This window comes from Thunnus albacares, chromosome 15 (assembly GCF_914725855.1).
Source record: "Thunnus albacares chromosome 15, fThuAlb1.1, whole genome shotgun sequence".
Lineage (NCBI taxonomy): Eukaryota > Metazoa > Chordata > Actinopteri > Scombriformes > Scombridae > Thunnus > Thunnus albacares.
In genome coordinates, this window is record NC_058120.1 from 17,694,210 (window position 1) to 17,721,390 (window position 27,181).

Here is a 27,181-nt window from a genome sequence, read left to right on the forward strand (position 1 = left end):
CTTTCTGCTGTATCCTTCAAAAATGAGCTCCATTTAACCGTCCCCGACACCCATCCCCCCACTTTCTTCCCTCCTTCTCCCTCTCAGCTGGAGAGAAGGATTTCAGAGTACTCCTCTTGTGAAATATCCTCATAAATTCCATGGCTTTGGCCAAATCTCACATTAAAAATCACATTTTAGTAGGAATTTTCATCGCAAATCCATTGATACGGGTTTGAAAGTGGTCTGACTTATAGTTTAGACATCAGACGCCTCAGTTTGGCACAAAGTCCATGCCCATAGATTGCCTCCCCATTGGTTTCCATTGTAAGGTGCGATGTGGCACTTCAACTTTGTCATAAGTCATGTATTCAAGTTTGAAGCTGATACCATTAACGCCCTAGGAGGAGATAGTGTTTATTCAAGGTCCAAAATTGGCGCAAAGTCGTACTTTGATGGGCTTATTGCAGACTTCCTGTTGGATTTAGGTCAGGGGTGTCAGCACATGATGTGTAGGTCTTGATGAGACGAATAATTGAGTTTTGGTTCGATCTCTCTCCGACATTCCTGTGGGCCGTGGCGGCCATATTCGTTACATGGGTGGCGCTCTCAAGAACATTTTGGCACTTTGGCGGTTAATTTTTACATTTTATCAAATTTTCACGAAACCTGATGTGCCTGCCAAATTTGGTGAGTTTTTGAGCATGTTTAGGGGTCAAATTTAGGGTTGAAGTGGCGGATTAATAAAGAAAGAATAATAAGAAAGAAACAAACACATGAAATACAAGAGGGCCTTTGCCCTTTGGGCTCGGGCCCTAACTAGTTGGAAGTTAAGCTGGTATGATCCACAGAAGTTAAGCAGAAATTACTTGGAAATTCCAACAACTCACTTCAATATAGGGTTCCGCTCAATAGAAATTAGACAGAAACTACTTGGAAATTAAGCTGCAACAACTCACTTACTTACCATGAAATTCAAGGTAAATGCTAGGGTAAATTTGGGGTAATTTCAACAAAATTTAAAATAAGTTACTTGCTTATTATATCTACTTACCATGAAATTGGAGATACATTTTGGAGTAATTTCAAAGAAATTTCAAAGAGGTTACTTGCTAATTATCACCTAATTACCATGAAATTTGCAGACCTGTAAAATGAAGTGTTACCCTTTCATAAAAAGCTGGTTCACACAAATATATAACCTCTTCTCTCTTCCTGTAATTAGCCTGGAAGCTGCTTGTTGTTTCCTGGGTATTACTACTGAATTGTCATTAACATTTTCTAGCATTACAGTATGATATTTATAAAAAGACAGATGGGAGATAAAATGTCATTTAAATTTGTTTAGTAACTTCCCCACCCAGGTCATGTGTATTAAAGGGGCCATATTATACCTCTTTTCCTCAAGTTAACACAGTGCTCTGGGGTCTTAATAAAATTTCTGACATACTTTGGTCAAAATACATCAAATATTAAGCACCACAGCAACCTTCTCATCCTGTCTAAATAGCTCTGTTCAGAACGGTCGATTTTACATCACATTACATTTCGCTTTTATCCAAAGCAACGTACATATGAGACTGATACAACACAAGCAAGGATCTAGTCAGGAGACAACAACACGAGTAAGTGCCATAAAGCTTAAGTTTGGGCCCGATAGGACGTAGATGACAACAGGCAGTGCAACAAGGCAATGATTAGAGTGCATAGAGTGCATAGAAGTATGGGGGGTTTTTTGTTTGTTTGTTTTGTTTTGTTTTGTTTTGTTTTGTTTGTTTTTTGGGGGTTTTTTTGTTTTTCTTTTTTTGTTTTTTTGTTTTTTTCTCTCCCCACAGTTCATCAAGTGCAGAGGTGTTTGCGAAAGAGCTTGGTCTTTCGTCTTTTCTTAAAGATTGAGAGGGACTCTGCAGATCGAACAGAGTTTGGTAACTTGTTCCACCACTGGGGAACTACAGAGGAGAAGAGTCTAGCTAGTGACTTAGGGCCCTGTTATGGTGGTGATACCAGGCGCCTTTCGTTGGCAGAGAATAGTGGGTGGGAGGGAGTGTAGACCTGAATGAGGGAGTTCAGGTAGGCAGGAGCTGTTTTAGTTGCTATTTTGTAAGCAAGTGTCAGGGTTTTGAATTTGATGCAGGCAGCAACTGGGAGCCAGTGGAGGGATATCAACAGCGGGGTGACATGTGCTGTTTTGGGCTGATTGAAGACCAGACACGCTGCCACGTTCTGGATCATCTGCAGAGGTTTAAGTGTACATGCAGGGAGGCCTGCCAGTAAGGAGTTGCAGTAGTCAATGCGTGATATAACACGAGCCTGTACCAGGAGTTGTGCTGCATGCTCAGACAGGTAGGGACTGATCTTCCTCATGTTGTACAGGGTGAATCGACGTGATCAAGCGACTGAGGCCATGTGAACCTTAAAGGTTAGTTGGTCATCAATCATGACACTCAAATTTCGGGCAGACTTTGTGGGCACGAGTTGGATTGATTCGAGCTGGATGCTGGATTTGGGTGTAAACTTAGATTTTGCTGTGATTTAATTGCAATAAATTAATCAAAAGGATTCCGAAATAACTACATCATGATGTTGATTTGTAAAATGTCTGAAAATATCTCAAAATAATGTCATCTAAAGGCATAAATAAGGCTGCAATGTTATTGTTTATAAAATTATATAACTCACCAGCATTTAAGATGTTAATTGTTGATGACAGCAGCTGAGGTGGTGTGTGACTCCGGTGTTAGCTTTGCTCCAGCTACGTGAGAAGCAAGATTGAAGATAAATCCACTTAAACCCAAAATATTTAGAAAACAAACTCTTCCCACCGGTAAACTGCTCTGGATCAGAGCAGAATCAGTTGTTTATTCCATTACATTCCATTATCATAATATTTCCCCTTTAAAAAAACAATCTGACCTAACCTTATGTTAAGAATGACATTCTGTGTATACAGTGCAGGAGGGAAAAAAACAGGAGGCAGAATTAGCAGGAAGGTGGGGCAATACAGCAAGGCAGCTGGCATTCTCAAGAACATTATCACTTAACAGTCCCTCTCTCCTTTAAGAGAGTGAGTCAGAGACAGACAGAAGACAGTAGCAGAAAGTAGGACTACAGTGTGGCTGTGTATCTGGACATTCCACATCTAGACTTACTCAGGAGTAATGGCTCATCTGCCTACAAGGTATGTACAAGCATTATTTGGTCTGTATATTACTTTTCTGTTTTTACCATTATCCTCACAGAAAAGGGTTAAATCTAGACAAACCCGGTATTTTTGTGGTTACAATATGTCACATATGGACTTGCACTGTTGTTCATTCACTATTTGAGTCATCATGCTTAGTGTTAGATGTCAGCAAGAATCAGCTTTAATGTTTAAATAAACAGTAAAGATGCATATATATAGTATAAAGAGTATTTAAAAATGTTAAACTGTGTTTTATGCTGATGCACAAATATAAAGTCTATTGAAATTGACTTTGGATTCAATTGAATTGAAAGCATTTTTACACTGTTGTGGCTCCAAATATACTGTAGATGAAATTATTCTGAAACTGTAGATGCAGTAAATGTCAAAGATTAAGTTTCTGTAAAGTGCTAAATAGTAATACAAAAGGAAAAGTCGTACTCAACAAATGGTACCGTGGCATATGCATACAAGTGGTTAATGACAGCTGTTACTGGTAGACAAATAGATAACCATTCCTGCACTTGCACTTTGGCAACTTAAGTTAAGGGCGTAGGTTTATTTTTTTAAACATAAAAGGCAGCCAAAATAAACAGTATGAATTTGATCTCTCTTTTCTCTTTCAAATGCACACATGTAACTCTCCAAAGCACTTACTTCAATGAATATGTATTTGCTGATATAACTTGCCTAAAAAAGGCTTGAATTTTTCTGATTTCAATTAGATGTTTTACATTTTATTTTATTAATGCAGATTAAAATTAGTATTTAAAACTAACACATGATAGATTTTCCTAATAAATGTTCAAAGAAAAATAACTTCTAGGTTATCTGCTGCTGTGTTTAACACAACTATCTGCTGTAAGGTTTTCAAACCTCACCTGACATTCTGTGGCTCTGCTCTTCTTTCAGTTTGTTGATTTGGATGACACAACTCAAGAGTGTCATGACAGAGCCACAGCAATGCTCATAACTATCATTTAACCATCTGAGAAATGCCTGCGGTTTACCTATCTGTGTGTCTCTGTGCTCTTCAGGCTGCTGCTGACGGCATTTTCATGAAAAAATGATGCCTGAGATTCACAAACAAATTTACATTACAAATAATATTCATGTCACAATGAAGCATATAGAATAATATTCAGCTCCTGATCCATGGGTGGATGGGGTTATGTGAATATTTCTCCTAATTATGTAAAGAAGATGAATGTTTGATTGCAAAACATCCTTATTAGTTAAAACTAGTGCAGTGCCCATTCAAAACGTGCCTGTTCGGAACAGGCTGCTTACTTATAATTTCTTGAGAACCACATATATATGTATCAACTGACAATCAAATCAATTAAAACGATAAGGATTTCACAAATGAAATGATTTAAATTTAGACAGAAACTTCAGTTAGACTAAACTGAAGTTGAACTGTAGAAGCAGTTTACAGCTTTTCACTGGTTGATTTTGGTTGATCAAACCTGTCCGTGCTGTTACTGGGTGGTTTTACTGCCTCTGTCTCATCTTGTTTTGTCTCTTGTGTATGCTTGTTCGTCTCTCTCAGGCAGTTTAACTCAGCAGGGTGCATGTCGTTGTCCCACTCAGCGAGTCAGAGCCCAGAAACCCCATCCCGCTGTGATATGACAGTGTTGACATAACAGTCCCCGCTGCACTCAGACACAGAGCTGAGCGGCTCACTTTGCTTGCTTATTCCAAGTTTATTAATACTAAATGTGTTGCGTGTCCAAATTGCGCCAAAATTGGAAAGTGCACTCCCTTGTATCTCCAGCAATACACCCACCAAGTGTGAAGTAGATCAGATGAACGGTTCTCGAGATATGCAAATGACAAACATACAGACAGACATACATACATATATACATACATATATACAGGCAGACAGACAGATAGACAGAGATTACGCGCTTTCATATAGAGAGAAGCTCAGCTGTTACTGACACTTTGGTTCATCTTTAAAGGGGACGTATTGTGCTTTTCCTTATTTTCAGACATATATATAATGTCACAATGTCGGATGTCCATCTTAAAAGTGGCCGACGTGTCAAATAACGAGGTAAATGCATGTAGTAGTAATCCCTGTTAGCAAAAAGCAGCAGCTTCAGACTGCTCTGAACACTAAGTTTCAGCCGGAGCTGATGTCAGTTCATGACGGATTTCCTTTATATGGACATCTGCTACGTGCACAGCGCACAAGTTCGCTGCTCTGCTCCGGGAGTAGTTGCGCCAAGCCACGATGCCATTACACAGCACAGCAAAGTAAAATAAGTAGTTTATCTGTTGGAGGTGTGCTGGTTGTCTGCAGCTCCTCATAAAACATCTCACTGTGGCTGTTTCTGCCTGTACTATTCCTCCATGCATTATTTCTAACTGATCCGCTGAACAAATAGCTCAAATAGCTCCATATGTTGTTTCGACCATTTTTTAGTGCCGCTAATTCAGTGAGGAACATGTTTTTACTTCCTGCAAGTTCCTCACAATAAAGGTCTCCCATTAGTAAGTCATTTAAAAGCTTTTAATTTGAAGCAGCAAAGCAGGAATTGTTTGGTTTGCATTGACGTTAAATTACAGAACTCCGATACGTAAAGCTGACCAATCAGAACAGAGTGGGCTCATCGGGAGGGGGGGCTTAAAGAGACAGGAGCTAAAATGGAGCGTAAGAGAAACTGTGCATATTGAGGGGCTGCATAAAGGGCCAGTATAAGATAAATAAGGAGTTTTTTTAACTGTGAATCATGCAAAGCTACTCTAGTGGAGTCCAAAAATAAAAATTTAGAGCTGAAATGAGCATAATAGGTCCTCTTGAAAAACAACCTGAAGTCTTAATTTGCTTTCAGGAGACATTTTCGCATACAGTAATAAAGGGGTTTAATAAAATGACATGTCTAAGCAACAATCACAAATTTGCTAACAACACAATGTACACCTGAAATTTAAATATAATACCAATTAGTTTGGTTTAAAGCAATTAAAATACTGACCACTTCTGATTCACCATCACAGGTCATTCATTACGTACTGTACTACAAATACTGCCGGGCTATAGCTAGTCAGAAATGTGTAATAGGCTACAGCTTGAAGTTGAGTACCAGGGGGGTACCAGATCATCAAATCTGGTATCCCCCATGCCCTGCTCTTTCGCTCTTTTATATTATATGTTATATTAATAAAATGAAATTAAATGAGTACTTCATATACAGTACAGTATGGTTGTGGAGCCCCATACAGATGAATAAAACTATAGATACAGTAACTATAACACATTTTGATATTCTAAATTGCATTCTAAATTGTTTATGGAATATGTACAACAGAAAACACACAAACAATAGTACTTGATAAATAAACCAGTAAGGTTATTGTTGAAAAGCCAGCCACAGCCAGACAGGAACCAGCAAAATGTGGGTCAAGTGCTTTTACCCCTGAGGCCACCATGGTATCCCAAATGTTATCTTTCATCACTCATCGTCAAGGAAGCTCCTACCCACTCATGTTTTGCAGATATCATTGCATTGTTTGTTTTGTTTTTTTCTTTGGCCAATAAATGTTTGTGGAAACATCTGAGTGATTTTGTTTCACTTTTTCCATTGCACGTTACCATGTCTTATGGTAGTCTGGTAATGGTAGCCTTCTACATGGCTTATTTGCTTAGCCTTCATTACTTTGTTAAATTGTGTGTCAGCCAGCAGCACCAAAACAGTTTTTTTAAGTATCAAAAAAAGTATGAACCCTTGACAAACATGTGAAAGTTATTGGATAAGGATTGCTCTACTGTTTTAATAAAGTTAGTTTATTAAAAACAACCAGACAGGATACTTATAAAATGAATTCCTGTTGAGCCTACATTTTGCCACAGTTTTTTGTCCACAACCAATACAAACATCTTTGGGAGCTGCACTAAGCAAAATAAAATGGGTTTTTCAGTATCCCATTTAGTATTCAGTATTACTCAAAAGTCAGTGTTTCTCAGTATTCCACGTTATGATTATAATAATGTTTTGTCTTGTTTGCCTTCCTCTATCCACAGTGTTCCTGCTAATTTCAGCACCACAGCTGTAAATAAAGATCGTAACAGCACCAATGGCACTGATTGTCCTCTTGAAAAATCCGAGGAATGGATGGCCATATATATCTGGCTCATCGCTGTGCTGGGAATTGTGTTTAACGTGTTTGTCCTTACGGTTTTCTACTTACACAAGAAGGCCTTCACCGTGGCTGAGATCTACTTGAGCAACCTGGCTGCTGCCGACCTTGTGCTGGTGTCCTGTCTGCCCTTCTGGGCTGTGAATGTAACCCACAATTATTATTGGCCCTTTGGTGATCTCCTGTGTCGACTGGTCAACCTGGGCATCAATATGAATGCCTGCTGCAGCATCTACTTTCTTGTTCTGATCGTGATGGATCGTTATGTGGCACTGGTGCACCCGCTGTCTCATGACAGGTTTCGTCGGCCAAAGTTTGCCAAACTGTGCTGTCTGCTGGTGTGGGGTTTCGGGTTGCTCCTGGGTGTCCCCATACTCTACTTCAGGGAAGTAAAAGGTCACTATTGCCGGCATAAATACCCAAATGACACTATACATCTGTTGTGTGAAGGGATACTGATCATCTTCAAGTTCATCCTCCCCATTTCTATCATTACCTGGTGCACTGTCAAGATTATTCAAGCTTTAAAGAACCGGTCAGTGGAGGGGTTGAACACTCAACACAACACAGACCACAAGGCGACCACTCTGGTGCTGGTCGTTCTCGTGGCGTTCCTGATCTGCTGGGTGCCATTCCACCTTATTAAGATACTAGTCTCACTCCAAGCAGTTAAAATCCTGAAAGGATGTGACCTTCAAGCCATCCTACACATCTGTAACCAGATCTTCACCTACTTAGCTTTCTTCAACAGCGTTCTCAACCCCATCCTCTACATCATTGTAGGAAAGAACTTTCAGAAAAAAGTTCAGGAACTCTTCAGTCAGCAGTCCATTAGGAGAACAACGATCTTAAGCCTCACCTCCACACGCAGCAACCTAATAAGCAGTGTTCGAGCTAATGATGTCTGCTGACAAGCTGATCTGCAAGATTGTGATTTTTTGAGAGTTTATGGTCTATGTTTTTTGAACAATTTCACATGATGAAGTGGGTGTGACCCAGAAGTGAGATAAGAAAAATATTTGGAGTCATACCTGCATCATGTTCACGTAGACAGAGAGGTGAAGTACAAGATAATAGCATTTACTTGATTATATGCATGATGTACCCCTTGGAAGGTAGCCCATCAGATTCTGCTCAGTATGCTGGGATTTGAACTCCCTCTCTCTCATGTTTTTTTGCTCCAGATGGAACATAACTCAGTACTACTACTACTACTCACTACTCCTCTTACTGTGTTGGGGTCTTTCCCCAGCCTTAAACCTTCCTCGACACACTCTTTGATGGACAAGGCTTTTGGAGGCCAGGTTTTAGTGTGTCTTGCCTTTCTCAACAGTGTGCAATGTCTACTTAGATCAGGACAAATGAAAGAGACAGTGTGATCATCTTTAATGCAAGTGATCAGATGCAACTCATGACATTCTGTTTACATTTTGGACTGCTTCTGGTACTACTTGGATGAAGTTGTACAATGTACAGGATATGAGAGTGAGAATTACATTATCTGCCATCCTAAAACTCATGCTCTAATTGTTGTTTCATCAGAATTGCTTTTAGATTTTACACAATAATAACACTTACATAATTAAACAGCCTTTCAAATTGTGTTCTATATTGGAGAAGTAATGGACACAAACTAAGATAATGGAAGTAGTGGGAGATGGAAACAGACTTTGTGTCTCTGTGTAGCAGTAATGACAATTTAATGTGAGATGTTTCTCAGCCCTCTGTGCATGTTTGTAGATATACAGTATATACAGTGTGTGTCTGAATCTTTTGCTCTGTACTCTTACATGACCTTACTTTTACTGATTTGTTATATTTTAATGCTAAACATATTTAATATCCATGTAATATTCCTCCCTTCTGTCTCCTTCCTTTGACTGGCTAATTTAAATCTGCAAGCTGACTGGAGAATGACCACCTACGCACTGTGAACACATTTGCATGCTCATACAATTTGTACAATTTTGTTGTGTACACTGTTTTTACTATTCAAAGTCACAGTAGCCTGAAGAGTAGTGACTCACACAGTCATGCCAGTTTCTTTGTATGGTGTGAACAAAAAATTTGTGCATAAATTGTTAGATAATTTGTATATTTAATTTAATGTAACACCTAGAGTGGCATAATTGCAAAAGCCTTACACTGAATCTTTTGCTGATATACCGTAAATGTACACATATACAATATTATAAATATAAGTCTTACAATGAGTGACTGGGGACTTTATTCTTTTTGTAAGCACTGCAAAAGTTTTGTTTGTTTTTTTCCAGTTCAGGACATCATCAAAGGTGATGTTGGTATATCATCTTGTTTCAGCCACTGGCCATCAGATATTGCAAGAATCATGAGTGACTGGTGAGGCAAACAGTTCACCCAGATTATCTAAACTACTTGTAAGTGAGACCAAAAGTTCACCAGAAATGCTGACAATGACCCTGCATTGCTCTACAGAACATTATGCAGACACACAACTGTTGGTCAAAGCTAAACTAGATGTGCGACCTTGCTCCCAGCTTCAATGGATGTTTACAATGACAAGCTTGGGAAATAAATATCCAATTGACCTCCATTTCCCCTCCCAATGCACTCAGTGGAATTATCTGGGAATGCAGCTGTCAAACTGTTTCAGACACACAGGCAGTCACTTTATTTGTGTAAAATCTGATCATCTGAAAGCTTGAGTTTCTTGCCCAGTCTGCCTCATTTTCAGTAATGTTGCGCTCACAGATGTCAACAGTTAACTTGATGAGTACAATGATTTCACTGTGCAAATAAGAGTCAAGACTATGAAAATAAGAAAAAAAGCATAATTACACTTTAATGGTCTCAGGCCAAGAGGAGATTCTATTTCATTGAGCCCATTATAGATCAATGTCACAACTTTGTTTGAAAAGCTTTAACCTTGTATATGTCTATGCCTCTCATTGTAACTTTGCTTGTTGATAAATGTCTGAATTACAGTGTACTTTACAGTATATTGTGCCATTTCCCATAACCTTTAATTTTCCCCAATTTTCTTAATTTTCCTTCTTTTTAAAAAGGGAGTTTGAGCTTGTTATTCTGTTAAGTATTCACATATAAGGGCAGATGGAATGGGTGCACAGACAGGAGGGGGCGGGTGTTTTTTTTTCTATTTTTAAACACTGAATCTTATCTCCAGCACCTCCAGCAAGACTTTATTTGGTAAGTTTGAGCCTTACATTGGTACATAAAAATGGTCATTCTTTCCTCTCAGTGGATAATATTCCACAGAACCCTGTTGTCTAATGGGTTGTCTCAGAAGCACAACACATATCAACATAATGAAACATGAAGATATTTCACTGCACCACTGTTGGCACTCATAGCGGGCGATGACAGTGATATGCAAATACAGGCACATGCTGTTCCTGGAAAGCCCTGCGTATAGTTTATACTATCCAGAGTCACCAGTTTCCAATAGTACTCAGATGCTTTACTTAAGTAGAAGTACAGAAATATTTAAATGTACTTATTTATGAGGAAAAATGGCTCCTGTGATATTTTTATATAATTATTAGATTGTTAATACTGATACATCAATGGCATTTTACTAGTTGGTTGAGGTTGAGCAAGTTTTAACAACTTTTTATACTGATAGTTTAGTCCAGTGGTTCCCAACCTGGGGGTCAGCCCCCCCAAAACACAATCCTGATACACAAATTTGCATAAAAGTTTTGCTTTGCTTATCTACGACACATTGGATAATTTCCCCATATTAAGTTACTTACTCGTATTTTATAGGTTTATTCTTTTTTTAATGTAAATTCTTAATCTCAAAAATAGCTATAGATATCAAATAAACACAGTGGAGTTAAGAGTAACATTTCCTGCTGAAATGTAGTAAGGAAGCTTTCAACACTACGGAAATAAAATGACAGCTACAGTGATAGCATCGGATGCCATTTACATTTTAAGCATGACCAAGGTGTTTTCCTGAGAGTTATTTGCATGGCAGAACTTATCTCAGTTCAACACAACACAGAGCTTCCCATTTCCATTCCCATTCAGGTCGAGTCTGCATCGAGTGAAAGGATGAACACAACACTCAACCAAGCGAGCTGCTCCCTGAATTCTTCAGTGGAGCAGCACATGTATCCGGCTGCCTATTCTCTATTTTTTATTGTTGGCTTTTCGGCTAATTGCCTGTCTTTGTATGTAGCCTGGATGTTGATGAGGAAAGGGAACAGCATGGCAGTCTACCTCATCAACCTGTCCATCTCCGATCTGCTGTACACAATCTCTCTGCCTGTTTGGATTGAACTGGCTCTACAGCGGCCTGTGGGTGATGGTCTCTGCAGCTCAGTGGCTGTGGTCATGTACAACAGCTTTTATGTCGGCTCAGGCCTCCTTTGCTGCATCTCTGTTGATCGCTATCTAGCAGTGGTCTACCCTCTGCACTTTCACTGGGTCCGAGAGTTGCAGACAACAACAGTTGTGAGTATTGCTGTATGGACTTTGGAGATTATCGTCCACATTATCCTGCTTGACCACACAGGGGCACTGCACGCTTTCTCCTCAAGACGCTTGTGCCAGGAGCGAATACCTATGACCAGAGAAGATGCCAACTTCGCCATCACGCGGTTCATCCTGGGTTTCTTGGTCCCAGTCATCATCATGACCTTTTGCTTTCAGCAGATCATGCAATCACTCCAACAGAGCACCTCCATCCTGGCAGAAGAGCGGAAGAAAGTGGGGCTGCTGCTACTGTTCCTCTATCTAACCTACATAGTGGCCTTTGTGCCCTACCAGACTGTCATGCTGCTCAGGGCCATACTGGAGCCCGAATCCTGCACGTGGGCATCATGGCTCAAAGATCCATATTTGGTCACAGTTGCTACCACCACCATAAACAGTACATTGGATCCTATAATATACTGTTTAATCAGTGACAGTGCCAAGAAAGAGATAAGGAAAGCTGTGGAGAAGTGTAGGGAAGTTTTTATGTGGAAGAAAGTGTCAATGAGCTCTAGGATTCTGTCAGTTTCGTTTAAACAACATCATTGATTTTGTGTTTTATTTTTAACCTATAATTTTAAATTAAAAGAGAAAACTATTTTTATTTGGGACTGTGTCATTTTAGAGGAATTTGTAGGGGTACTACTGCCTTTTTACTGACACTGTTATCTTGATATTTTATTGGACAAATCATCTGTTATTTAAAGTGGTTGATTGTGGTGTAAACAAGATCACGTTTAATTGATTTTTGGTTGATTATTTAAGTTCAGTAACAGTAATTTTATATACCCTGTTGATTGTTTTTCTGGTGCAAAATTGTATCAAAGAATGGGTTGAAAGTGTTGGCAGATGGACAGTAACACAAAAACCACAAAGAATGAATTCTTACACAGAGCTACAGATTTTGTCTCTCATCACTTGATACTGACATTGCTTTCGGGAGGGAGGGGGGGGGGGGGGGGGGGGGGTTTAAATGGAGAGGAGAAATAATTACAGCATCCAATAATGCTTTCAATGTACATATGTGGGTGTTGTTTTAAGACAGACTTGAAAAAATGTAAACCTATCCTTTAGAGCATGTATGCTCAGCCAGCCATAACTACGCTATGGAAGCAATTAGTCAAGCAGATGCGTATTCTTTTATCAGAGGACAGAGAAGAATAATCAGCATCACCTTTACCCAAGTCAACATCTATATTGACACACCAAACATGAATAGCAAGCTGTGTATATACTTTGTATCCTAATTAAATCTGCTGTGTGGTCCTCTAACACTGGTAGTTTGTTCTGTTATGACCTATCACCCAGTAAATGACATGTAGTCAGGGACAACAAAGAGGCAGCTGCTGACTCTTCCTGTTTTTATAAGCAGTGGAAGACAGGACAACTGAATGAATCCACTCCACAAAAGTGTTTAATTTTTTTTACATTTTAATCATGAATTTTATGGACAGAATTTGGAGCAGAAGTACGACTAAATAAAATAAAAAGTAAGTACAACTCTATATAAGTTTTGAACTTGAAATGAGTTTTTGCTTTTCTTTGTAAAATATTGAGATAACACAGGTTTATGGTTGAAAGTTAAAGACTTAAAGCACCAAATGATAGATGTTCATGTTTTATCCCATGAACTAGCCTGTTAGAAGGGTACAGCTCAAGCCCTTTTTAAGTTTCTTCTCATTTTAGACTGATTTTCCTCTTTCCAGGACATCATTGATTTTACATTCATTTCAGCAAGGTGTAAACATCACATCTAGACATTACATCTAGATAAACTGTAATCCATCATAGTGAAAATTTGACCAGCTATGGTTTTTGTTACATTATTGTCGTGTGGTAATGCAGTTGCCGACAGGATGTGTTTTGAAATGTCTTCCTTGTCAGTGCAATCAAGAACATTGCAACATCAGAGACTTGAGAGCCGGTTACTGCAATGTTTTTAGGCAGACTACTCAGAATAGACGACAATAAAAAGATACTCAACATGCAGATTGAATGGTCATTGTGGTGGATTACCAATTTGGAGCAAGTTTCTAAACTGTGCAAGTTGATTTTTAAAATTTATTGAAATGTAGCAGTCCCAAAGGCTGCCTGGAGGGTGGGAAAAAAAATCTAAAATATTTGCTTGGAAAATGTTCAACAATAAATTGAAGCAATTTGTGATTAATTTGCCAAAATAAGAAAAAACTCTTGATTTCCACTTTAGATATTCATATGCATTGTTGCGTTTGTTCCTTGTTTCTCTAAAGGTGTGTGCATATACTGTAGACATCACATCTGCAATGGAAAACTTAACCCAGGCCACTAACCATTCAGAATGTTACCTGGTTGACAGCGCATCCGGGAGGAGGCCATTTCTATTTTTCTATCTGGCTATCATCATCACTGCTATCCCATCCAACTCCTTCTCCCTCTATGTGTCCTGGCAGCACATTAGACAGAGGAACGAGCTTGGTGTGTATCTATTCAACCTGGCCCTGAGTGACCTGACCTTCACTATCGGCCTTTCTTTGTGGCTGGACTTCCTGTGGCGAGGAGTTTGGGCTCATGGAGGATATGTATGTGTGGTATCTGTTTACTTTCTCTTCACTAACTTTTACACCAGTGATGCTCTCCTCTGCTGCATTGCTGTTGACCGGTACTTGGCAGTAGTTCACCCATTAAAGTACACATCCTTGAGGAAAGTAGCCACCGCAGTGGCAGTCAGTGTTTCCATTTGGGTGCTGGTAGTCTGTTTCAATGCCACCACTATCACTTGGGAGGACTCATACCATGAAAACAACATGTTTTCTGTCTGCTTTGACATCTCCCTCCCACTGTCAGAGAATCTGGCTCGAGTTAATGTAGTACGCTTCTTCCTGGGATTTATTGTTCCAGTTCTCCTTGTGATGTTTTCCACCTGGGGGATCTGTGAGGCAGTGAAATCCAACCAGGCCACAGAGGAACAGGAACGTAAACGGATTTCAAAGCTCCTGACAATAGTTTTGTTCTGCCTTTTGTTCTGCTTTGGACCTATCCACGTCATGATGCTTCTCCGCATGCTGGTGGACGATTGCGGGGATGTCAAATGGCTTCTTTATCCCTACAAGATCAGCATAGCTATCTCAAGCCTCAACTGCCTCGCAGACCCACTCCTTTACTGCTTCATTACTAGAACGGGGCAGGCAAATGTCAATCAGGTTGTTCTTTTCTTTCAGGGAAAGAAGAGAGGCAACAATGAAGGGATGGTATAGGGTAAATTAACTACAGAAGCATCTAAAGTACAAGATAAAATAATGTAAACTCCTTGTGGTGATCTTTACAGTTAAACATTAAACATTAGACAATAATCCTGAAGTAAATGACTAATTTACAGACACTGCTTCAAATGTGAGACAGTGTCAAATGTGCAAAAAAAATGTCAGCTGTTAAAGGATAATGCTTCTGTTCTATGTGTTTCATGTTGTCAACAATTGATTACGAGAACAGCTGGGTATCTGACAAACATCACAGTTATTCTGTTGTGAGAAACCTTCTCCAGACAGATACACAGAAAATGAAGGGATTTCTGTGTAAATTTGACGCCAGTTATAATTTGAATAAACTATTGGATAAGGAAAGAATATTTGTTTTTTAACAACCCCTATGACTTTTGTCACTGAACAAGAGCACAGTACATTTGACTGTGGTCTCTCTTCAGCATGTTTTTTTTCAATTTGTATGTTATGTAACGTGCCAGGGGAGGGTATGTTTCCATTTAACACTCAAAAAATGTTGTTGTTTTTTTTCTTTCTGAAAGTACCATGATCTCATTAAAACACTGTACATACAGTTTGGAAAATTGATTAAGATTAATCTTTGAATACCAAACACATTATAATCTACAGTAAAATGCTGTGAATTTGCAAATAAAGGGCTTAAGAATTATTTCAGTAACAATTGTAAAATTTACATTTAAGCCAGTAGTTCTGTCAGAGCAGCCACTCTCAAATTTGTGTAAGTCTCACCTTGAAATGACACTGTATGTTCGAACACATTGTTTTCTGTGAAAAAAAAAAAAAATTCAAAATCATGTCATGGTGTCAAACTGCTCATGAAATCATTTAGTATTTTTTTGCATCCTTGAGTCAAAAATAAAAGCCATAAGCAAGAGCATTTGGATGATGTATTTTTAAATGAAAAGACGGCCAATAAAATCATATTTGCATAAAAATCTGATGACAGATAAATGTAAAACTATGTTCCCAAAAATGTAAAAATATATATATATATATTTCACACAATACTTATCTATAGGTTGTGCATAGTCATACATACTCACTAAGTTGAGTGTTTCAAATGGTGTACTAAACTGCTCTCTAGTGCACAGTTATTGAAGTGCCATCTGTCAATGTAATTAATCAAACTAGATTACTTCCAGAGGTTTACCCTTGCAATCATTTCTCATATAAACATTTTCACAACAAACTGTTTGAACACATAATTTGTTATATTTCATTACTGTAATGTTGTCTTATAAAGAAATGCAAGAGCACCATAAGCATTATCCTCTTAATATATGCATATTAATGATACATAGCTAGTGGAATGTGCATAATTTACACAGGTAAACATACATTCCTGCAGTTCATAGACACATGCATAAGCAAAACAAGCACAAACATGCACACACACATTGGCCATATATCTTTAAAAGAAAGATAACCTTGGGGGGACCTTTATTATGTCCCCAGATAAGAGGCGAGCCCTGTGTGACTATGAAAACAGATTGTGCCTTAAAAATGTGTTCTTGATCCTTATTTTGACCGAACACTATGACAATGCAGATGTGTGAAAACTTGCAAGGTTTTGCATTTCACATTTTTTTTTCGCCTGAGGTATTTAAAATGCATGACACCTCATAATAAAGGCTGGTGAGGACATGTGCTCCTCCATGTGAGTCTTTGTCCTGCCCCTCTCTTCCATCCATCCATCTATCCATGTCAGATAATGTGCTGCACCTAACACTGAATCACCTGCATCAGCAGAACCTGGGGGCTATGACGCCCATTTAAATACCCATCTCCTCACCTTCCACTGTCCTTGACTGTGTAACAGACAGCCTTCTTTATATGTAAAGTACAAGTGTATCCTGAGATGGAGATAACTGAGGATCAATACGTTTTGTCAGTGAATCCCTGCCTCTACCTGGATGTTGGCAGAGTTTCAGTGGTGGCACATGTGAGAGCCTGCTCATGCCTCCCAGGCATGATGAATGAATAGGACTGTTATCTACACTGCTGATCTGACTGCATGCATCCACATGTAATAGAAACATAATCCTTCTTGGAATAAAAGGGTAAAGTGCGAATAGTGCTACAGCAGTTACAAAGGTGATTCGGGATGTTTTGACCATTTATTCCTGATACCTTGTCATCAAAGGGTCTACCTAATGCAACATGCCTTTTAAAATTTTGTCTGAAGTAAAAAGGAGTCTTGAATCAGGTGGCAAAGCTACATTTTGGCCAGTCCCAGCCCTCCCAGCTGCAACTGGTGCTATAGGTGCTGGCAGGCGGGCTGTGGGAATACTCAAGGTACTGCACACATACACGTGCTGCAGAGAAAATCTGAACCAAGTACACACGTGCTAAAAAAAGAAAGACTTGGATAAATAAAGTAGTCTAGGGTCGTGTGGTAAGAACATTACATAAGCCATTTGTAATGTAAACTATGAATAGAATCAGTCTACTGTTACTGTAACTGTATCGACTGCAGTAGTTTTATGAATAAAACCATGCTGTCAATGTGGTTTTATTTATGTTCAGCAATTTGCTGCAGTAATATCGTAATAGTAATATTTCCTCTCTCATAGCCTCAAATTTTTTTCCTTTCATTATTACTCCTACTCCTTTTTATGCCCTTTTGTCTATTTGAATTATTCATTATTCTAATCAAAAAGCTTTAAAAAGTCTGCTCCTAGCAATCTCCCAGTCTATAATCCAAACTGTCTCTTTCCCTCTCACCAATTGTTTCTTTCCCACTTACCAGATGTGTCTATATAGTATCTGACTCAGCCATAATAGTCGTTATCTTTAGTCTTTAGAGAGCAGAGAAGCAGAGAGCATGCAGTTGAGAGCTCTTTGTTTCACTCTGACTCCTTCTCAAGCATCTGAATTTGGTCATTTTTAGTTTGTGCAGCAAAATGTTTCTAAGCAGAAGGAATGGCAAAATTTAATGAATAGCAAACCTGAAATGCTATTCTCTTGTATAATAATACCCAGTTGTTTTACTGTTCATGGCAAGAAAATGCTAGTTGAAAAGACACATGTAGGGAGGTTAAAAAATTCTGGTAAGGCTTAGGCAACTAAAACAATGTGGGTATTTGGTATCACACTAGAGAATTTTTATGCCATGATCCAATATTGTGGCATGGCAGTAGAAGGTAAATGACCAGCTTAAGATAGGGACCATCTCAAAAGTACATGCAAATGAACCAAGGGAGCTTTTTAATTCTTTTGTAAATATCTTTCTCAATATTTTTCCTCATAGACACTTAGCTTTATTTTCATCTGGACCTCGTTCCTTTGCATGCACAATGTCCTTCCTTTTAAAAAAATATGCAATTATGGCTTGTTTTTGGCCTGTTTGACACTTTTTCAAAGAAAATCATGCATAACCCAATGCAGTTCTGACCTGTCTTTTTCCACCCACACCATTACTCACAGCTTTTATTTAGACTGTTTAGAATATTATATTATTTTCTTGGCAGCTAAAGTTAGATAGATTTAAGCATCAATGAGGAGTAAAATATAGATGTCTGCTCACATTGTATCTGTCTTAGTTGTCAGTCCCATTCAATCCAAAATTTGTCTAAAGTTCAAACCCAACTCTCTCTGAGTTAAAGCCCCCTGTGGTTCTTCAGTGTCACATTATGCTGTGGTTTGTCACTTTCTCTCAAATGGTTTAGATGACATTATATTACACCTCTCTTCTCTTCAGTATCTCAGCTGCTAGACACGATGTCAGGCAGATTTCACATTTCTCTCTCCTGTTGCATTTGATGTCAACCATGCTGGGCTTCTCCGGGCGAACGTCTGACACTCCCTCCAACCTTTCCTCTTCATCATCCTTCCTGTCGCTCCCAGCACTTTCACACTTCTCCTTTTTTCACAACAACTCCTTGTTCTGGCAATAACGTCTTGAAGTCTTTATCTTGGTGAAATTACAATCAGACTCTTGGCATATAAATTGCTATTTTAGTACACATCTCCTAAAAAGTTTTAATGTGTTGAAAATGTGTAAACAAAGTAATAAATCAGTGGCACAGCTGAAGCAAGCAAAAGGAAAAATAGAAATCTTGGAAGAGCCAGGGTTTTATTAGCAATTTCCCAGCAGTGCAGATCAAGTTGAATCAATTTGACTAATTATGGTTCAGGTCCACCTGTTCCCATCTTGACTGGTGACTTATGCTGACAACAGATGTTAAAAATAGTGATGTTTTTTGTCTTCTTCTAGTGCTGTATTGTTAATACAGCAATAAACTATGACAGTACAGGTTACTGAACATGCTTGTTTTTATCTTTGAAGTATCTCTTATACTAATGAATTTTGAAAATTAAATGCGGGACCTTTATCTCACATGGTTGGGTCAGGGATTCGTTTTTTTACACCTCCATCAGACCAGAACTAAAATGATGGTGGGACTGAGGGTTTTGCTTGGGTTACTGCCATACTGTACATTAGGCTTAATGTTAGCCTCTTGTAAACAGAAGCCATTCTTTTCTACTTGCATCCTTTCAGCCTTCAAGACATTCATGATTTTTTAAAAATACTGTTTTAGGGATATCTAAAAATAGCAACAGTCCTTCCTTTGAAACTTAGGAGAAAACAAGAAGTCAGTCCCACCCACAGCACTGGTGAGTCATGCTACTCTGCAGGTCATAGTTGAGCAATCTGATATGATTATATGATATGATATAAATGCTTTGAAACATTAGTTATATTAACAAGAGTGAAAATCTGATTTCTGCCTGTGAAAATCCATGGTTTTGGGTGCAGAATTGCCAATCATATGTAAGCTTTATGCATGACTAAACATAGGGAGTGAGTGAGCTCCCACAGAAGCCCTTCTCTTGCCTGATTCATGGCCATTTTGAATATGTTTAAAGGGAACTGAAAGTGGGCAGGATTCACTGATACAAATCCCTCTTCTATGGTAACAGGCAGTGAATTCATTATGTGTGCTCCATCACAGATGACAAGGAGAAGAGTAATTTTTCTGTAGCTACCTTCACTGAGATTGTTTTTATTTAAGAGCACTTGTGCATTTGGTAAGATCAGAATGTGTGCACATGCATGGAGGGGCATCCTTTCTGGGTGAGACACACAAACCTGTGAGTTCATTTATAAATGCTCTAAAACAATTCTGCAGCACCCTCTGGGTAAACTGCTAAGCTCTCTAATGGGGGAAAGAACTTTGAGGCTAAAACACTCTGATGGTTGACATCAGTTAAACGTGCATTATAGGACATTCAGTCCCATGTGAGTGCATGCGAGTGTGCATGTTAGTGCATATGAGTCCCTCGTGTCCTCTGCGTCCATTTTCAGCCAGGTCACAAAGTTTCTCATATTCCAGCTAAACAGTACACTAAAATATGCTTCTGAAAACATTTGAGGCAAGAAATAGGTAATACAGTAACAGAATCTTGATCCGTTTTTGATCAGCACTGCCTAGTTTGACAGTTTGATCTGAGTTTCACAAGTTGTCAGTTCAGGGGCCACTCTTTTTTTCCAACTTTATTGAGTAAATGATGCCTACATTTGTTTTGGTCTGAGATGCTGGTGCTATAGTGCAACATCTAGGAGGCTGAATGTCATATATTGCACCTTTAAGATTTCATTAACTGAGAGTACAAAAAAACTGGAGCCATAAGAGATGCTTTTTAGCATCATAGAAGTTTTTCCATGAATGAATAATCTTTTGACAGAGATAAAGACCAGAGGGATGAAAATACTTTGCCAAAGCCTCAAGTAAATAAAAATAAAAATTAAAAAAAGTTTGTTGCATACTAATTTATCTTATCAAAACACTGAATTTGATTTTTACATTTAAACTGCACTATTAGATGCAGATGCAGTTTTAAGCAACTTTGAAGCTTTTGTTCACACATTTAAGACACAAGTTAACATGGAGATTTAGCATAAGACTTAATGGCTTAATTATACAGCAGCATGAGAATGATGTGTCACAGGTATGAGCCAGAAGTATAGAAAATCAGTATGTATCGGTATATAAGTATAAATCTGTATATCAGCTACCATAGTCAAACTCTCCCACATGCTCCCTTTCACCCTCTGCTGTGGCCTGTCATGTGAGTAGCCACCCATCACAGTCTTTACTACTGCTTTTCTGCCCTGGTAGTTGAAGAAAACACAGCTGATATGTGTAAGGTTCAACACTAAGTACATGAAGAGAAGCAAAAAGAGGAAGCATAGAGATATGTGGGAAGATAAACATTTTGTGCCACTTTTCAAGAGCTTTGATTAGTTTAGATAGATGCAGTCAAACTAGCAGAACTGTGTCTAAGATTTTGTTTTTATATAGTGGTCTGAAGCAAGTTTAGGTAAAAATTACTTTCACATAATGGATTTTTTGTTGCTTTTGACCCACTTGTATGTTTTTATTGTTATTTATTATATCAGTAATTAAACTGATGCTTTTAATTATACTTCTATATTCATATTTATATTTTACCTGACTAGATATATTTGGGCTCGCGTCTATGCACAGCACTGGCTCTGGAACCAAACTCCTGGAGAGGGGCTGGACTCTCCTCTTTTCTGGTGTTGCCCAGGGTGAGAGGCTCTGGGCAGGTTTGGGGATATTCACGAGTCCCTGGCTGAGCACAGCAGTATTGGAGGGTTGCCTCCTTGTGACTATGTGTTGCTGGGAAGAAGACTCTGACTGTTGTTCATGCACATGCACTGAACTGAGGGTGTGCGGCCCAGCAAGTCCATGCTCTGCTGGGGGACTTGAATGCCCACATGGGTGATGACGGAGAAACCTGGAGGGGGGTGACTGGGAGGAACAACCTGCCTGATCTGAACCTGAGTGGTGCATTGTTGGACTTCTGTGCTAGCCATGGATGGGCCATAACAAACACCATGTTCAAGCATAAGGTTGTTCATAAGTGTACCTGTTCTTATTCTTTCTTTATTATTATGCCACTTAAACCCTTAATTTGACCCCCTAAACATACTCCAAATCTCACCAAATTTGGCACACACATCAGGTCTGGTGAAAAGTTTGATAAAATGTAAAAATTAAGTGCCAAAATGTGCTCTATAGCGCCACCTATGTATCTAATATGGCTGCCACGGCCTGTAGGAATGTCGTAGAGAGATTGAACCAAAACTCAATTATTCGTCTCATCAAGACCTACAAATCATATGCTGACACCCCTGACCTAAATCCAACAGGAAGTCCGCAATATGCCCATCAAAGTACGACTTTGCACCAATTTTGGACCCCCAAGAAACACTATCTCCTCCTAGGGCGTTAATGGTATCGACTTCAAACTTGAGTACATGACTTATGATACTGTGCTGAACAAAAGTTGTTAAAAACTTTGTAATAACTCGAACGGTTTAGATATTGTAAGCCCTGAAAGTTGTAGTGCCACATCACAGCTTACAATGTAAACCAATGGGGAGGGCCCGTTCAACGCTGCTTGCAGCTTTAATTATATTTTGTATACATTTATACTATGTATGACCTCTGTAAATACTGCATTAGAACATTCTGAATTGTAAGTTGCATTTAATAAGCACAAAAATGGAACTGTGCATTCATATTCGAATGGATCTAGAATAGCGACATAGCAGGTGGTTTATTGGAAAACTTGACATGATAGAAACAACATCAAACTAATAATAATTAATTTTACACAAAAATTATGTTTAAAGTTTTGTTTTTTTGAACATTTAGTGAAGCTCATATATTAACTGACTGTACCAGCTGATTGGGTACGCTTGTACAATCCAATGCAACAGCCCTGCAGTAAATTCTATCTTTGTGAAGCTTAAATGTTGAATTTTCTGTTAACTCTGTTGTTATTTTTGATCATCTAGTTAGTGATGTTCTAATGATTTTTATTATATTGATAGATTCTTGAAATATTTTGACCCTCCCCATTTAAATACTACACGAGGGGGTAGATTTACATAAATTATAGTAAATTTTTAAAATACATCAATGCTTATTCCTCATCTAAACTCCTCAGTTTCATATATGAATATTACTGTTTTTTATATGGTCAAAAAATCACTGACAGAGCATTTTTATGCACCAGCTGATGCTTGATAGACATGTTTGTCAACAGATTGATGTTTTCCTCAGCTGTTCAGGGACACCTACTCTAGCATCCACTTCAATATCAATGACACTGATTGACTGTCTAAGGTCATGAGTAAACAGACAAATAAATACACACAAACACATAGATAGTTTGAAAAATCTTCCTGGTTTATTCATCGTGTGGGGGAGGAATGGAGATACAGATAGAGGGACAGAGAGTGAGGGACACACAAAAGAGAGAATAAGAGGAGGGGGTGGAGCAGGCTCAGGTCACTTCCACCTTGAAGGAGGGCTCCACAAACACACACATACACACACGCCCTTTATATTACATGCAATTTATAGCTCTCCCTTTCCTGGACTGCCTCCCTGATTAATTTCTTTTGTGGTGCTGTCAGCCGGGTCTTTTTACTGGGTGCCGTATACACTTAGACACACGTGACTGTGGCTCTTAGCTAGCAATGCATGGATGGAGACCTTGGGCTCCAGCATCCTGCAACACACTAGGAGTCAGTTACATAATAATGAATTCTGTCATTTAATTACCCAAAAGCTGCATCAAGGCAAATGCATGGTGATAATGTATATTTTTTTAAAAATGGTGAGGCTAAAGGATAAAAATAAATTTAAGTCTGCAGAGAAGTGATGCTTGGTTGACATATTGTGTTTGAATAAATTCAGTAAATTGAGAACATCACAGTGTGTCCTTGAGTGACTTACTTTTGTTTTTGTCCTCATTCCCTTGATTTTTAAGGGCAAAATTGTGCAAATATTATTTAACAGATATTTGCAATTATTAAATAGTGGAGTACGGTATAGAGTACATGATAGCATTTACTGTCTGCTTAATAATTGTGGAGATGTTTGTTTGAATAATGAAATCAAACTACAATAAGTACTAAAGAATCTTCACATTTATTAACTATCAAATTAACGGGGGACAAGGGCAGAAATGCTGTGGTTCACACTACGCTGCTGTTACAGTACCTGGCACAGGCCATGCAATCCTGTACCTGCGGTGAAGTTGCGATGGACTGGTACCTCATTAAAAAAGCTCCAACTGTTACCGAAGAAAGCAACCTAAATCCTGGGCCACCCCCAGCAAATAAGACAGCAAAGAAAGTTGCTGCTTCTACAAGTGAAAAATGGAAAAAAGACTGGCTTGGTGTTGAAGAGGATAATAAGACAACTCTCCTCTTCTGTAAAGCTTGGAGGGCTCACCTACCCAAACTTAGCCTTGAACATCTAAAAGCTAATGTTGACTTTGTTAAAAGAAGCAAACAGGTTAAAAAGTATTCAACTCATCATCACCAAACAAGCAAGCATCACCGATGTGCTAATGGTAAGTAACATTAACATGATCACTAAAGACTTTAAAATGTGTTTGGACCAGCGCAAGTTGGCTAGATAACATTAATGTAACAGCCTATATGTGGGTCTTGCCGACTGGTGGGGGGATCAGTGCCGTTGACTAACATTACTGAGCTCAATGCACCAAGTAAGCTTTTTAGTCTCAAATCTAAAATATATTTTTTCCAATCAATGATGCAGTGCTGGATAGTCGAGTCTATAATGTTATTTCATCCATGCTCAAAACATCAGCAGGGCAAACTTGGAGATGAAATAAACATGCTAAAAAGCTTCAGCCGAAGTTATTCCCAGAACTGCATCAATAAAGAAGGAATATTACATATATTATTATTGTCTCTCTTGAGAGTAGTTGTTGGTACTAGTCTGTAACTTTGTGAAACACCTGAGGCTGTGGCATACAATACATCAGACCTACAATGATGAAATCATCAAAGTCAGACTGGTTTGACTTGTATGAGATCTGAATATGGCAGTCAGAGTTTTTGCTTAATCTCATTAGATCAAACCCATTAAATATTGTCATGATCCCATGATCATTATATTATACTGCCATCTAGTGGTTTATAATGAAGGCTCTTCCTAAATAAAATCTTAGTTGTTGAAAAGGAATTGGCCTGCATTATTTTGCTTTTCATGTGCTTATTATTGTAGTTAGAAAATGTAATGTGATTACTGTATGCATTTTAATCTGGGCTTATTTTACATTAAAAAGAGCAACTTAATTCACTAATTACTGCTTTTTAAAAGTGCCCCCAAATTTTGTAAATGCCCCAATTTTTTAGATAGTGGGGGCAAAAGTTGCTCCCCAAATATTTTTGGAATTTCCTACACTGTTAACTATGTTTTATGAAAAGTATTTTAACAGAGCATAATTACATCATGTCTTGAGGTCAAATTAAATCAATTCCTATTCAGTTGTTTTACATGGACCATAATTCCTCACAGCTAGCTACCACATAACCCTGTATATGAATGTGCCAGTTGAAGGATATACAAGTTTAATAATGGAAGAATAGTAAAAAAAAAAAAAAAATGCAAATATAGGTTCACCTTAAAGCTGCTATAATAAATATTTGTATATCAACAATGGCACACATGACTCACCACACAAAGGTGATTCCAGTAAACCAGGCACACCAAGTTGGCTATCATGACATTACTAACTTTAAATATGACATGTAAATGACTAGGCCTATATTATTTTGTGAAAATTAAATATCTATATCTAAAGGCAGCAATACCATACAAACAAGTTAAATGTAGATATCAGATGTCTCATACTGACCAGCCAACACCTTCTTAGGTGAAATGGGAGAAGGCACAAGCTCTTTGTAAGCTATGCTCAGCTATTTTTCACTGGCCTTAATTAAGCCATTTTTTGCCATTTCATGTCCATGGAAATAAAACTAGAGATGCAAATTGTAGGTTTACAGTATACTATACAATTTACATAGAAAACTGTGATTATCAACTGATAAAAATGGAAAAACAAATTTGTTTATTTCTCACTGAAATGTACCTTGACTGCAGGCTAGTTATAGGGAAATGAATGACAATTTTATCCATTTCACACTGACTTTTGTGCTTGTGCCTAAGACACAAAATTGAACAAATGTGTTTGGCATACGGTTACATTGTAACCTTGGTTCTCTGAGGGAAGAGACTATCTCTCCACTCCATTACATATTTCATATGTATGGGGAATGATGCCCCACTGCCCAGTCATGCCCTACAGTTTACCTGCCCCTGGTGCGCCCAAAAGAGCCACCTGAAACTTTCCTGTTGCCTGCTGAATCAACTTAGCCACATCTGGTCCGAACATAGCTGAAGGTTCCACTGGCAATTTCAGTAAACAGTCCTAATCTCCTTACAGGAGCTCGGCCTGGGACAGCCACAGGTGGCCTCTAACAACCCAAAAGGATGCCATGTCTCTACCTGCAGCCCATGCGTCCTCCTTCATAACAGAAGAGAGGACTGATGAAGCCATTTGAAGCTCACCCACTACGCCAGAGCCCCCAGAACTGTCCTGCACCTGACGAGACAGGTCACGAAGGTAAAGGGGCAGAATGGCCCCAGTATTGGCCAGATGGGTTTGTGTAACCATAGCTCTGTGCAGCTTAGCAAGCAGGCCATCCATAATCCTGCAATTCCTGCTAGGGCAGATGGCCTTGCCAAGAAAGGAGCTGGAGGGAGAAATCAGCAGAGAGGGCATGATCCATTGGAGGGAGCAACCCACAGGCAACCTGCTCCCTGTCATGCATGTTCAAAAATATTCAACATGACACAAACCACTTGTGTGTCGCTGCTGGCGAATCGAATTGTTTGCACACCTGGTCTTTAAAGTCAGGCAGGAGGGGCACCCACACTGGCACGGGACAAACCTGAGAGGTGGGTGCCACAGGATCTTCAGGGAGGGCAACATCTAGAGCACTGGTTTCCCAATAACCTCATCAAAATGGCAGGCTTGCGAGGTGCCACCTGCCATTTGCCCACAGGATAAGTCATTGTCCTCAGAGGAGAAGACAGTCTGCAAGGGCCCTTAACACTCCCCTTTTTCCTTCATGACTTTCATGACTTCAGCCATTTTTCCAGTTTTCCCCTTGGGCACTGCATGCTTCACTCCAAAAAAGTGACAACAGGCCTCTCTGGTACGTGCAAGCAGTATGAAACAGTCTACGCACGACTGGGGGTTCTCCCTGGACAAA

At 38.9% G+C, this 27,181-nt stretch overlaps 3 protein-coding genes across 3 annotated transcripts; all 3 read left to right on the plus strand.

Moving 5' to 3' along the window:
• Nucleotides 1-2,959: 2,959 nt before the first annotated feature.
• Nucleotides 2,960-10,292, plus strand: LOC122998615 (B2 bradykinin receptor-like). The gene is made up of 2 exons (XM_044375550.1): nucleotides 2,960-3,157; nucleotides 7,197-10,292. The coding sequence occupies exons 1-2, from the start codon at nucleotides 3,138-3,140 to the stop codon at nucleotides 8,221-8,223; spliced, it is 1,047 nt and encodes a 348-aa protein (XP_044231485.1). The 5' UTR covers nucleotides 2,960-3,137; the 3' UTR covers nucleotides 8,224-10,292.
• A 1,076-nt stretch (nucleotides 10,293-11,368) lies between these two features.
• LOC122998550 (ovarian cancer G-protein coupled receptor 1-like) lies at nucleotides 11,369-12,340 on the plus strand. Its single transcript, XM_044375478.1, has one exon. It carries the CDS (start codon nucleotides 11,369-11,371, stop codon nucleotides 12,338-12,340), a length of 972 nt encoding a protein of 323 aa, XP_044231413.1.
• An 838-nt stretch (nucleotides 12,341-13,178) lies between these two features.
• Nucleotides 13,179-15,920, plus strand: LOC122998617 (psychosine receptor-like). The gene is made up of 2 exons (XM_044375552.1): nucleotides 13,179-13,281; nucleotides 14,041-15,920. Exon 2 carries the CDS (start codon nucleotides 14,074-14,076, stop codon nucleotides 15,022-15,024), a length of 951 nt encoding a protein of 316 aa, XP_044231487.1. The 5' UTR covers nucleotides 13,179-13,281; nucleotides 14,041-14,073; the 3' UTR covers nucleotides 15,025-15,920.
• Nucleotides 15,921-27,181: the final 11,261 nt, after the last annotated feature.

Excerpts from the sequence above, each read along its gene's own strand:
- LOC122998615 (XM_044375550.1), top strand. The coding sequence starts at position 3,138 with ATGGCTCATCTGCCTACAAG. Across the intron at positions 3,158-7,196 it reads ATGGCTCATCTGCCTACAAG|TGTTCCTGCTAATTTCAGCA; the intron begins GTATGTACAAGC and ends CTCTATCCACAG.
- LOC122998550 (XM_044375478.1), top strand. The coding sequence starts at position 11,369 with ATGAACACAACACTCAACCAAGCGAGCTGCTCCCTGAATTCTTCAGTG.
- LOC122998617 (XM_044375552.1), top strand. The coding sequence starts at position 14,074 with ATGGAAAACTTAACCCAGGCCACTAACCATTCAGAATGTTACCTGGTT.